Consider the following 13,400-nt stretch of genomic DNA (forward strand, 5'->3'; position numbering starts at 1 on the left):
GAAGGGTGAGCTTTTCCAATACAAAGTTGAGGTCCAAGGCTGGGGTTGAAGTTCTCCTGGGTGGTCGTAGATTTTTGGCCCCTCTGAGGAACTGCTTAAGCAGTGGATGAGAGAAGAGGGGTGGTTCTGTGTTATAATGAGCCGAGATGGCTGAGGCATGGATTTTGATGGAGGAGAAAAACAGGCCCTTACGAAGCATTTCAGTTAAGTATTGTAAAATCTGAGGTAAATTGGGCACTGTTGTGCTCATCCCTTGAGACTGGTTCCAGGCACAGAATCATTTCCATTTTTCAGCATAAGACTTTCTGGTACTAGGCCTCCTTGCCTCTAAAATGATATCCATCACTGGTTTACTGAAGGATGGTAAAGGAGAAATTATGTAATTAGCCAGGCTGCTAGATTCAGTGTTTGAAGTTGAGGATGCAGAATTTGGTTCTCCTGCTGAGACAATAGAGTAGGAGTCTGAGGCAGGTGCCATGGGGCCCACAGTGACACACTGCGCAAGAGGGGGTACACCAGTGTTGACGTGGCCAGTCTGGTGCAATCAAAATCGTCCTTGGTTTGTTTTGTTTGATCTTTAGTAGTACTTTGGAGAGCAGAGGCAGAGGAGGAAAGGCAGCTGAAGGACAGAGCATCCACTTTCCAAGCTTGTTTGTGGGGAGTCCTTGTGCAAAATTTGTCCAACTGATAGTTTTGGGGGGAGGCAAACTGGTCTATATCTGGGCTCCCTCATTTGCTTCTCAACATGTTGAAAATCCTTGGTTCCAGTTTCCACTCGTGTGGGTCCAGGAGGTTTCTGCTTAGTTCTTCTGCCAGTGTATTTAGTTTTCCTGGCAGGAATTGAGCTTGTAAATGTACTTGATAGCTCAGGGCTGTGTTCCATAATGCCATGGCTAGTCTGCAGAGGGGGTAAGAATGTGCACCCCCCTGCTTGTTTATGTACCATGTTGTCCGTCTTTATCATTAATTGTCCTGGAAAAATGTGGTCCTTGAAGGCTGTCAGAGCATTCTGTACAGCTAGCATTTCTCTTTGATGATATGCAGGTGCATTTGACTTGGGTTCCATTTGCCCTGAATGCACTTCCCTGCCAGGTCGGCCCTCGTGCATAGTCTGATGTGTCTGTTAAGGTTTAGGCGGCAGGGGGTAGTGTGAATGGTAGTGCCCTGTTTTGGTGGCAGGCCTCTGCCCACCAAAGGAACTCTAGGCGTAGGCAAGGTATGATAGGAATCATTGCTTCTAGATCCTGTGAATGTTGACACCATAGGCTTTTGAGATACCATTGCAGTTTCCTCATATGCAGCCTTGCATATGGAATTAGAAGAATGCAGGAGGCCATGAACCCCAAGGCTTGCAGATAACTGGGTTTTTGTGGCCACTTGTTTGAAGTAGGTTGTCAAATGAATCTGTTTCTCTGACGTGAGGAAAGCCATCTGGGAAGTTGTATTCAAGCTTGCTCCCAGGAATATAATTTGTTGACAGGGCACCGGTTGTGATTTTTTTTTTCGTTTATGGTGTACCCCAGACAAAGGCCAGACGATTCAAAAGTATGTCCTGGCTTTCTGCCTGAATTAGACAATCGTCCAGATAAGGGTATATTTGAATATTTCTTTGCCTGCAGAATGCAATGACTGGAGCTAAGCACTTTATGAATACCCTGGGTGCACTAGATAAGGCAAAGGGCAGTGCAGAGAACTGATAGTGCATGTAGCCTGCTTTGAAGCGTAGGTATTTTCTGAAAGACTCCCTGACAGGGATGTGCAGGTATGCTTCTTTTAAGTCTAGTGTTGCCAACCATGCATCTTTGCCTAGCATAGGAAGCAGCTGGTGAAGAGTCAGCATCTTGAATTCTGGAATCACCAGAAAGGTATTTAGAGTAGAAAGGTCCAGGATAGGATGCCATGTATTGCCTTTTCTGGGTACCAGGAAAAGTCTCGAATAGAACCCTTGTTGCTTTTCCTCTTCTGGTACCAACTGAATAGCCCCCATACTTAAGAGAGAGAGTACTTGATTTTGGGCCTCTGCCCACTGATTTGGGGGGTAGATCTGGCCACTCGCTTGGTGTTGGTAAGGTGTGGAAGTGAAATCTGTATCCTTGGGACACTATATTTAAAACCCATTTGTCTTGGGTAATGAGTTCCCAGTTTTTGGCCTGCATACCAGTCTTTCTGCCTAAAGAAGCATTCAGTTGGGAAGTGCTTGGAAGTTTTAGAAGCAAGTCATTGAGACTGTTTTCCATAGCGGGGAGTCTTATTACTCCCTGATTTGGGTGGGAAACCCCCCACTGCTTAGTCTTGTGTGTCCCCTGGGACTGAAACCTGGGGTTTCTGCTATGTCTGGGTTTGGCTTGAGAAGACCTTGAAGAGGCTGGAAAGCACCAATTCTTAGACGGCCAGTGCCTACTAAATCTAGGCTGAACGTGTAAGAAATTTTTAACAGTTTGTATAGATTTAGCTTTATCTTCCACCTTTTTAAGAACTTCCTCAGCCTTGTTGCCAAACAGGCAGTCCTGATTTAAGGGAGCATCCAACAATTTAGCTGTAACATGATCAGGTAAAGCTTGCTCCTTAAGCCAAGCATGCCTTCTGAGCACAGAAACAGTAACAGCAGCCCTACAAAAGGCCTCTAAAGAATCAAATCCGCATTGCAAAGTATGCTTTCCAACCTGTTCAGCAGAATGCATTAAATCCTGTAATTCTTTATTTTCCGCACAATCAGGAATCAACATCATTTTCTGTTTAAGCAATCCAGTTACTTGTTGTTGATACTTTAACATACGAAACTGGCAGTTTAAAGCCCTGATAGCCAAGGCTGCAGAAATGTAAACCTTCTTACCCCATCTATCCAGCTCCCTGGAGTATCTATCAGAAGGGGTAGGATTTTTAACAGTAGAAGCCTTAATGCCCTCGGGTCCCTGTGAAATAGTCTGTGGATCCACAATAGGATTTTTAAAAATGAACTTGTGTGAATCAGGAACCCTGTAATACCGGTCAGGTTTTCTGGGAGCAGGAGGCAAGGAATCAGGGGCCAAACTATATTCCAAAAAAGCATCAATAATGTCTAGTACAGGAGGAATAGCTAAAAGCCTATGCTGAGGCAGGAGTAAGAAATCCCAAAGCCTCTTTTTTGAATCAGAAAAATCCTGGCTTTCCCAGTGGAAATGCTCCCTTAGAGTATGTAAGGTTTCACCAAATGAAAAATCCTTTGGAGGGGAAGCAGAGGGAATAGAGTCCTCTGCATCAGAATCCTCATAAGTAGATAAGGGCAAATCCAGATCATCAGAAGAATCCGAAACATCAGAATCCTGGTCAGAAGATTCGTAAACAACTTCAGTCATAGCTCTTTTAGAAGGGGGAGGCTGGCTTCCCTGATTAGAGTTATAAGATCTTCAGCCATTCTTATCCTTTGTCTTTTAGGCATAGAGGCCTAAGCATGCAGCCTGGGCGTCGTTTTTTTAGGCATGGCTCGAGATTTAGGCCTAAAAGAAGAAGGAGGCGTTGGTTTAATATCCAAGTCAGTAGGCCTGAATACACCCTCAAAAGCTGGTGTCTGCACAGCGGCTCCGGACCCATCCAAGGTAAAGATATCCGCAGGTTCCATAGTTGAAGCATCTCGCGGCATACCGGACTCAGAATGGGTCTCAGTAGAGGCCCGTGGATCAGAAGTAGCAGGTATCAGGGGCTGTGAAAGCAACTCACTGAGTACTGGCGAACTGGCGACTGGCTTAGAAGTGTCGTTGGCAGTTTTGAACCTTGGCGGCCTGTCTCTGTCTTTATCATTGCGTTTTTTCGGAATCCCGGTAGTCGGATGGCTAACAACGACATTTCTGGATAATTAAACCGAGAAACGAAATATTTTGAAATATTTTGAGGCAAGAATATACCGACAATGGATAGTGCGCTGATTGAATAAAGCATAAAACCGACAGCACGGTACGTCTTGGTCAGGGCCTAGGCAAGGAATACAGTATGAATTAAAATCTTAAAATTTTTATGAGGTATTTGCTTTCCACAAGTAATGCAATTATTAACTTTTACTGACATCGGTAAGGAGCAAGAAAAAGTTTCCCCAACGGGGTACTTTTCTTTAGTTGAAGACTTCGGTTCTGAAACTCGAAAACGAAAATTTCAGGAGTCGGCCTACCAGCACTTGCGAACTGCTTCTGCTTCGGGCACCGCCTGGCAAGAAAGACTGGTGGAATGGCGTCCGCTGCATGTTTTATACCCCTGACAACCTGACGTCATGGAAGAAGGGACAGCAACCGACGCAGGACCCAAGACTTTGTTAATCAGGCCGACTGAGGGCTACTGCAAGCAGATAACCCAAAAGTGATGACTGCAACAGTGAAACACGACAGATACTGCAATCCTGTTGCAAATGATCCGGGCCCAAGCAATAGATATAAGGATTGTGGGCATCAGAATAAGGCAACTTATGTCCACACTTATCCACTTTTTAAATCCTGAATGACCTTTTTCGGACATTCTGAAAGAGAAGCTATGATAATAATAATAGAAAAACTAAACTAAACCTTCTTTTTTGTTAAACAGGAACAGGAAAACTTAAATACCAGCAATGGTAAGAAGAAATACAAACATTTTGTAAAAAAGGAAAATTTACCAACTATGGTACACTAAGTGTAAAAGAAGTAGGGAAGGAAGGCTAGGCCTACCAACAATGGTAGAAAAGAGTAAGCTCAAAAGTGTATGAAAAGAAGACTACAGCAGAGATGACTTAATAAAGACTAAATAAGTAGTCATAAATAGTTTTTTTTTATAGAAATATCAAAACTGACTTACCTCCCCCACTCAACACACGAGAGCTGAAGGCAACCACGTCTAGACACGAAAGTGGCAAATGAGATCCAAGAGATGTTCGGGGCTGGTGCATTACAGGTAGGGAAGGAGCTTGAGAGTTTTTTGGAGGCCATGAGCTAGTCTAATGGCCAAGTTAGAGCTGAGTTTTGGTCAGAACCTATTAGTTAAGGAATGAATGAAAATTGACAACATCAGATGAGTAATTACACTTACCTTTAACAATTAGGCAAATCATTTATTGAGACAGCCTTACGCCTGGGATGGTGCAATCAATAAATCATCACCATGTGCAATAAGCTTGCTATCAGAGTCCTTAATAGTGATGGATATATATTTGGGCCTTGCGGAATAAGATTTAATACTGAATTAAAAGCAAACAAGTGAGAGAAATGGGGCAGCCCTGTTGAACCACAGAAGACTGGGTACAAATTTTAGAATCTAAATTGTTTAGATGGATATAAATTTTGGATTGGTCAAGGCAAACATGAAACTTGTTTGGCACTGAGAGATGAACGAACAGAAAATTCCAACAGAGAAAACAATTGTATTAATATTTATTTACCAGAGCAGTACAATGATCAGTAAGTCCTATTCACCAAATTGAAGGCCTTCTTTTGCATCTAAGGCAAGAAAACAGCTCCATTTATTCTTATAGTAAAGTGACATTACCTGGGGAGTAGGCTTTACACCGAAGCAAATCACTTACACTGAGAGCAAGTCTTTCAGAATCAGGGTACACTTACACTGAGAGGAACTCTCTTGGCATCTGACCCATGTCTAGCACCATCTCTTAGCTTTGCAGATATCCATAAGTTTTTCCACAATCACTAATAAATTTTCCCCATGAAAAGACACAGTGTTGGTTAGTTTTTGATGTACTAATAAACTTGTTAGTTTACATAGTTTACAGTCTGAGCTCAAAAGAGAAATAGTATGATAACTACATGGGTCTGTATCACCTTTATCAGTCTTCTTAATAGGAATCAATCTGGCTATAGCAAATAAGGATTAGCATTTTCTGGAACGTCCATAAAATTAATATCAGTTTACAGAAAGAATGTCTGAAAAATGTTTGTAAAACTAGTGGAAGGGAGGCTGACCCAGAAAATATTTTGTCTAGAAATACACTATTATTTTATAGTCTCTGGATCAAGCAGATACAGCAAGTATCTGGGATGAGTTAAAACCAAATTTCTGAACAATATTTATCAAATCTGTCTGCTATTTCTTCAATAATGGACAACATCAAATTAAAATTTGTAATGAATTCTGAGCTTCATTTTATAACAGTTACAAAATCTGAGGTTTCCTTGGAATCTGTTTCTTTGAAATGAACCATGTGTTTCTGCTTTTAAGTAAATCTTTCTACACAGCTTGTCATAACTGAGCTTGACTATACCTTTTAATGTCTTCTGGGATACGTGTCTGAGTATGTATGTCATACTACTGCTCATATTTTACTTCCATAAGCTTTGGGAAAGTATTCTGCTGTTCCAAAAACTGGAAAAAATAATTTCTTCAAAGTTTCTCCTTAAAGAATAATGAAAACGTACCCCTGCTGAGTATGATTTAAATGATGCCCATTTTGTAGAAGATACCTTTCTGAATCATTACTACTGACACAAAGCTCTACAACATCTCATTATGCTTATATAGCTGAAAAATTCCTTTTTTTTTTAAAGAAAAATTTTTTTATCTAATCTGGAATGCCTAAAATTAATGAAATGTGAATGATCAGACAATGATTATGGGAAAAATTCTGGATTTGTTCAAAGCTAGGAGATGGTGCTAGACACAATGGGTCAGACTCCAAAAGAGTGCCTCTCACTGTAAGTTTGCACTGGTTCTGAAAGTCTTCCTCTCAATGTAAGTGACTTACTTCAGTGTTAAAGCCTATCTATAAACAGGCTTATACCATGGGCCAAATTCCAAAAGACCTGCTCTCAAGTATAAGTCGTTACTTACACTGCAAGAAAGTCTTTTGGAACTGGGACAAAAACAAGTAACCTAATCTACCACATTTTTAACTCTTTAGGTGTAGATAACTAAATCGTTTCAAAGACTGAACTTGCACATCCAGCAATCTAACAAGTCACGATCAAAACAAAAGTTATTTAATTTCTTCCCTTTCCCACTTATTTGAGAAGTATCTGATTCTTCATTTAGTCCACTAGACTTACTACCAACAGAATTTATCAAAACTTGAACAAACCTTCTCCTCATAGTTAAAAGAATGTTCTAATCAAGCTAAGTAAATATCTTGTGAGCAAGTTATAATTATTGTTAAAATGTTTCAGAAATTTAGTACGATTGGTTCTTTTTGTTTGGTGGTTTGTAACATTAATATTTGCAACTAACATTATAAATATCTGCTGATAGATACAGGACCCTAAAGTAATTACTCAGGGTGAAGAGCTTCTCCTTAAAAAGATAGAATGATCTGGACCTCTTGTCGAGATTCCACTTCTCCATAGTGGTTCATAGTCATATGTTGACTGCTGATGACTCTCTCTGAACCTCCTCAGCAGATTAAAAAAAAAAAACAGAACTGTAAGTTGTTATAACACATGAAAATGATTAAAAAAAAAGAAAGCTTAATGGAATATGTTTAAACCAAAACACTCTACAATGGGACTAAAGGCTTTTCTTGCCTGTAAGAGTTTGGGCAAAAAGTCCTAAAAATACTAACTGGAATCTGACTATAAAAAAGTCTATTCTTCACTGATCACTATCAGGAGAACCAAATCTCTATTAGATAAAGAAAAAAAATCTGATCACTGAAGGAGCACACTGGGTTTTTGAGGTACAATTCTATGTGAAATGTTATACTGCATTGTTGACAGGACATTGGTATTTGTATCCTTCCCCAGAGCATCCAGCATTTTGTGCACTGACTGTTTAATAAGTTGGGTGTTATCCCAACATTAAGGGATTCCCATTACTCAAATTAAATCTATGAGTCCCACATTTCAAAGTTCAACAATCTTTCATGCAAGTCCTGCACTTAACCGTTCAACACATTATCAGAGCAAAATTGTTCACATTTACATAACACCACAGCTAAATCTTGTTAAATTTCAGACTGTTCAGAAAGATAAGATCATTCTTGTTTGTGCTATAATAGCAAATACCTGACAGCATCTCTAGTTCTCTCACATAATGAATTCAGCCTTACATATATTGTCTTAAGTCCAATTCTGAAATTATTACTGTAACCCAGTAAGGAATTTTACCCTGAACAGAGAACTTACTTTGCTTCCTCATGAAATTTGATCCAAGTTGCAGACAGGACCAACGGTTGCTTCTATTAACAAATTCTGGTTAGAACTCTCAAGTAAATTATTAGATTTGTCTACAAAATCTTTAGTTTCAAACAAATGCTGGATGTAAAACTCCTCCAAAACAGTCAAGTTGATATGTTTACTGTACAAAATATCAGGTGGAGAAGATGATACAGACACTATCAAATAATCAGGCAGGTTCCATGAAAAGTGCTACTTACAGGGGCTTACTGGAAGCGATTCACTGGGGATGACTTCCCATCTCTTTCATATTCATGGTAGTGTGGGAGAGATTTTATTTTTTTAAATTCATTCCAAAGGAAAGAAACAGATCAGGCAATTTTTGGCCTGCAGTCTTCTGGAGCACCTTCTAGTTGTTTACTTTTGTGTGGAGAAGGCTTCTTTTTGACTGCCTTGACAATATACATTTTAAGTAACATTAAGTAAATTCATTTATTTTCTTTTTGTTTTAACAAAGAGATTGTGCTCTAATTTAATTTTATCAGGCCAAAGAAAATACTGAAAAAGAGCAGGGTGTAATCTCCTAAGGCCCAAGTCCTTCCTTGTGATGCTACATGACAAGAATGTGTCAGCGTCAACCAGTTGATGGGCAATTCTCTAAATCAAACTGTTTTCAGTACATGTTGCCAAAATAAAGTTAAGTAGCAACAAGTCAAGTAAATTACACATACTGATCTGTTGAGCACTGAAACTTGTGCTGCTGGACATGCTTGTGCTATGTTCACACCTTTCTTACAAGGTATGAACAAGCATAGATGATCAAAAGCAAAATTTCAACATAAATCAAATTGGTCAAACTTGCTTAGAATTTCCACAGATTTTTAATGTAAGCAGGCAGAATCTAGACAACAGGATTTAACTTCTCATCAGAAAGCATAGCTAATGGTTCAATTTTAGTGCATTAGAATAAAATGCATCCTTAAGCTCAGATCATTAATTTGAGACATGTGGCAATTTTTGCACAGTAAATTATGATTTACTTAAAGTTATTTTGCAACAAGTGCATTTTTTTTTCTAAACATGATTTTTATGACATGTTCATTAACCTATTTTTAGAACATGTGATTAGCTGGGTCAAAATGCGATGTCGGCAGTTATTAAAATGGTTGTATGCCATTTTAATTTTTACTCTGCAGAAGTCTCAGTCAGCGGAGAACAATAGTTTGAGCAAAAAAAATCAGCCTGTATGCAGTCAATTCTGTAGATTGTTAATGAATGTCCTAGCATTGGATTTAATGCTGAGGGCTACAAGGATGACCCCAAAGAAGATACAGACTGCCACAATCTTTACGAAGTGGATCAATAATTTTTCATTCCATTGAATGCTGTGTAGCTAGACTGAAGTACTGATATATGTGTTAGTTTTCAACATCAAGGTCTTCAAGCATACGCAACACACAATGTCAAAGTGGGTCTTCGGCAGTAAAGTGAAGGCCACACAGACACTTAGATGTTTAGGCAATGACAGCAAGGACAAAAATCTGGATTGTGCAAGTAGTAAAAAATGAACCTGCTTTAAAAAATGCTAACTTTCAACAGGTAGAGAGGAAATTATAAGTATGGACCATTAAGAAGGCTCCTTAAAGATCATGTGCAGGTTTTGTCCCCAGATTTACACTACAAGTACTCATAAAGCAGGTTTCCTTTTCAAGCGCAAAACCAATTTTCTGTGTGTTTAGAAAGCATACGTGTTACACAATTCTTCCAAAGTCTAACTTTTAAAAGTGCTGCCCAGCATGGGTAACTGCCTTAATAATTACGTTAGTAGAACCTGCATGAGTGTAACAACTGGAAGAGGACATCAGTGGTCTTTCCTAGAATCTTCATGTTTGACAGCATTTACAAGATTTAATTTTTGGAAGAATTCTATAACAAAACTGCTTTCAAAATGCATAGCAGAGCAGTGATCACACACCTGAAGCTGCAACCTGCTTTTTGTATACATTTACTGTAGACCTAAAGAACAAGGCTGCACATGATCTTTAGAGCTGCATCTTAATGTACTCTCATGCTACAAATGGTGAATTAGCTCATGTATATGGACTTACTACACAGGATGACTTCTGAATATGTTTAAATGATGAACACCTTCAGCACTTCTAACAAAACAGTGCTGAGATTAGCTACAATGAGTTTACCAAAGTCAGAAGTAGGGAATCTGCAAGGGGCATGACTGACACCACTGCAAATCATCCTACAACATTTGCCCTTCCTCATCATGTTACAACAGTTATCAGAGAAATAAGGTTTCTGGCCACTACTGACCTGGACCGGTTCTTAGTCTGTGTACCAGAGGTGAAAGGCTCCGAAAGCCACTGCCAATCCACTGAGTCTTCCAGTCACCATGACTTGAAATTCTGTTATCTGCATGGACCACTAACTCTCCTGTATGAGTAGTCCAGCTTGTTACTGAGGAGAAAAAGAACATTTCACATCATTAAATACACCACTACTCCTGGTTACAGAGTGGACATTTACGGGCACGTCTCCTGGTTATACAAAGTAAAATGGTACATACTAATCCATTCAAAGTGGCACAGATAACAGCAGGTTTACTCAAACATGTAATTGTGTGACATGTTGTTTACAAAAAAATTACATCTCTGGGCCTGCCAGCTTCCAGAAAACAACAGATATGTAACTCACCTTTACCACTTTTTTTCTTCACCATAACCAAACTGCAGAGGATAGCTTGGAATTTTGTCTTCTGCAATCATGGGCTTGGCAATAATTTTCTATCATTTCCATTCTCATGAGTAAGATGCTTATCTGTTAGGAGCATGTCATACCATAGAAGAAGATGGCCATCGACTGAGCAATCACAACATACAAGACAAGAAACAGGCACTTAAAGATGCATCAATATATAATTGGATGCTTTACATGAAAATGCTTCATTACCTACAGCATGGAGAGGCTTGTCTGAACCCAGGGGGTCAGTAGGAGGGCAATGAGCACCCACAGCCAAAAAGACTGTTCTCAGAGCAAATGAAAGGCTTACTGTGCATTTCTTTTATTTGATTTCAAAGACATTCTGTAGTGTTTAACTACTATAACAAATTCCACACTGAAAAATACAAATCATTCTGGAGGCCAGACCCAGAGGATGACCAAAAAGCAAAAGCTCAAAATAATGAACTGTTGAACACAATGCTAAATGAGGCTTCACTCTGGAATCTGCACCCAAGCAGCAATGTTCACTGAAGGGGTGAACTGATGCCTGGGTGACAATGGTGCAAATGTCTTCTAATGCCAGAAACAGAAGCAACCACATCCTTCATGGAGACGTCTTTGACAGTACTACTTTTCAAAGTATTTTTAGCCACCTAATGGCAAAACTCAGTGTAGTGAATAACCAATGCAAATACCTGCTGGGAGCAAAGGGGATGGTGACTAGCATAAGCCACTTAATATTTTATTTACAGTCTGATAATCAAGTAGCTATGCACATCAATTGATCCTTTCAGCCATAACATGGGCACAAGGCAAATAAGACACACAAGAAGCAATAAATACAGGTTTTCATTTACATTGCAAAATACAGCAATAGCATAGACAAAACAGATAAAAAAATATAATTACAAACAATATAATGAATACACTATGTTCAAAACATGTTGTGCAAAGTGTTTCTTCTGTAGATATAAAGAATTGAGACTTGTAAGGAAAAGTTTGCATAGATGTGAAAAAATGAGGAATGGGAAATAAAGTTTACTAGAATAGAATTAATCAAATTTAAAAGGAAGAACTATTAAAAGGGGATGTTATGGTAAAGAGCTACTTAAAAGGCACATTCAGTGATCAGTGTATCCATATGAGGTACACTACTTAAGTATTGAGGCTGTAAATACTGGTTTAGCAGTGACACAGTATATATATTAGCCTGTGCCCCTAAATAAAATGAAGGTAAAGAGTTTTGAAGATCTTTACAGAGATTTCACTGGAAATGTTTAAGTGCTTATGCATATCTGAAGGGACATGTTTCCATCTGGATGGTGATATTCTGGAAAAGTCTTCTTGCCCACTCTCTTAAAGAAGAACCGCACCCACAGACTAAAAAACATGTTTATTTCATCATGTCTTGATGTTTCTTACATTTTAACACCACTTTTAGACTTTTTTATATTTTTAAATGTAATTCCAAAGTCTTCCCACAGGGGTCAGGCATCTTGGTTTTTTAGTCTACCTGTAAGTATCCCACATTTCAGTGTTTGGCATTAAAACATTACATCATAGCCCCTAACCTCCTGACAATGCACTGACTTTACATGTGTTTTCACGTATACTCTGCTTTCTTTTAGTCAGTCAAGTTTAACTACCACTTCTTGCTTTTCAATGGCTATTTAAAAGACAAACATGGATAATCATATACAACAGTGTTCTCAATTGCCTGGTACTACAATTTCTTTCTAAAGTGGTCAACTTTCATTATTTTGCTATGCTTGAGTTGTAGTCCTTAAACTCATCTCCCATCCACTTAAATACCTCCCCTTCATATCTATCAAAGTAGTAAATTTGAGCTGTTTGCTGCTGTGAATCTGATTGACAGCTTACAGCAGGAGTCAAAGTTCATGTGCTGAGAATACTGTTCTGTGTGATTATCCCTGTTTGTCCTTTAAATAGTCATTGAAAAGTAAGAAAGAGTAATTATACCTGACTAAAAGAAAGCAGGGTATATCTGAAAACACATGTATAGTCAATGCACTGACAGGAGCTTAGAGGCTATGATGTAATATTTTAAAGCCAAACACTGCACTGTGGGATACTCAGAGGCAGACTAAAAAGATCATGATGCCGGACCCGATGTGGACAGACTCTGGAATTATATTTAAAAATACAAAAAAAGTAGACAGAATCCAAAAGTAGTGTTAAAATGTAGGAAACATCAAGACTTGATGAAACAAATATGTTTTTTCAGTGTGTGAATGCAGTTGTCCTTTAAGAAAGTGTGTTTCTCCAATACTGATTCCTCTTCATGACTAAGGAAATTACTTTATTCTTTGTTTCTGAGAGTTAATGAGCACTTTGGATGTGTCATTTTAAAGGTGAGAGCTGAAAACAGGTAACATGCACAATTATATTCTGTTCTAAGGGCTAGTGTAATGAATCTCCGGAACGTATTCACAGCTACCTGCATGGCTTTGCTGTTTTATAAGAATTCAGGGTGGTAAATGGGACTGCATATTATAAGTAAGGATTATGTAACTGACTACAAGTACTCAATGGGCTTAAACTGTTGAGTAGTTTGAGACCACACAGAAGGCATGAGCCACTTTCCTACTT

General features: G+C 38.9%; 1 protein-coding gene across 1 annotated transcript in view; it reads right to left on the reverse strand.

The window, feature by feature from the left end:
• The window catches only part of NSD3 (nuclear receptor binding SET domain protein 3), a 4,286,093-nt gene that overhangs the window by 2,365,244 nt on the left and 1,907,449 nt on the right, over positions 1-13,400 (reverse strand). The window contains exon 10 of the mRNA XM_044084319.1: positions 10,383-10,526. Coding sequence (XP_043940254.1) covers positions 10,383-10,526 — 144 coding nt within the window. The remainder of the gene's footprint in view (positions 1-10,382; positions 10,527-13,400) is intronic.

The sequence above is a fragment of the Protopterus annectens genome, chromosome 9.part0 (genome assembly GCF_019279795.1).
Source record: "Protopterus annectens isolate FY-2018-M chromosome 9.part0, PAN1.0, whole genome shotgun sequence".
In the NCBI taxonomy this organism is placed as follows: domain Eukaryota; kingdom Metazoa; phylum Chordata; order Ceratodontiformes; family Protopteridae; genus Protopterus; species Protopterus annectens.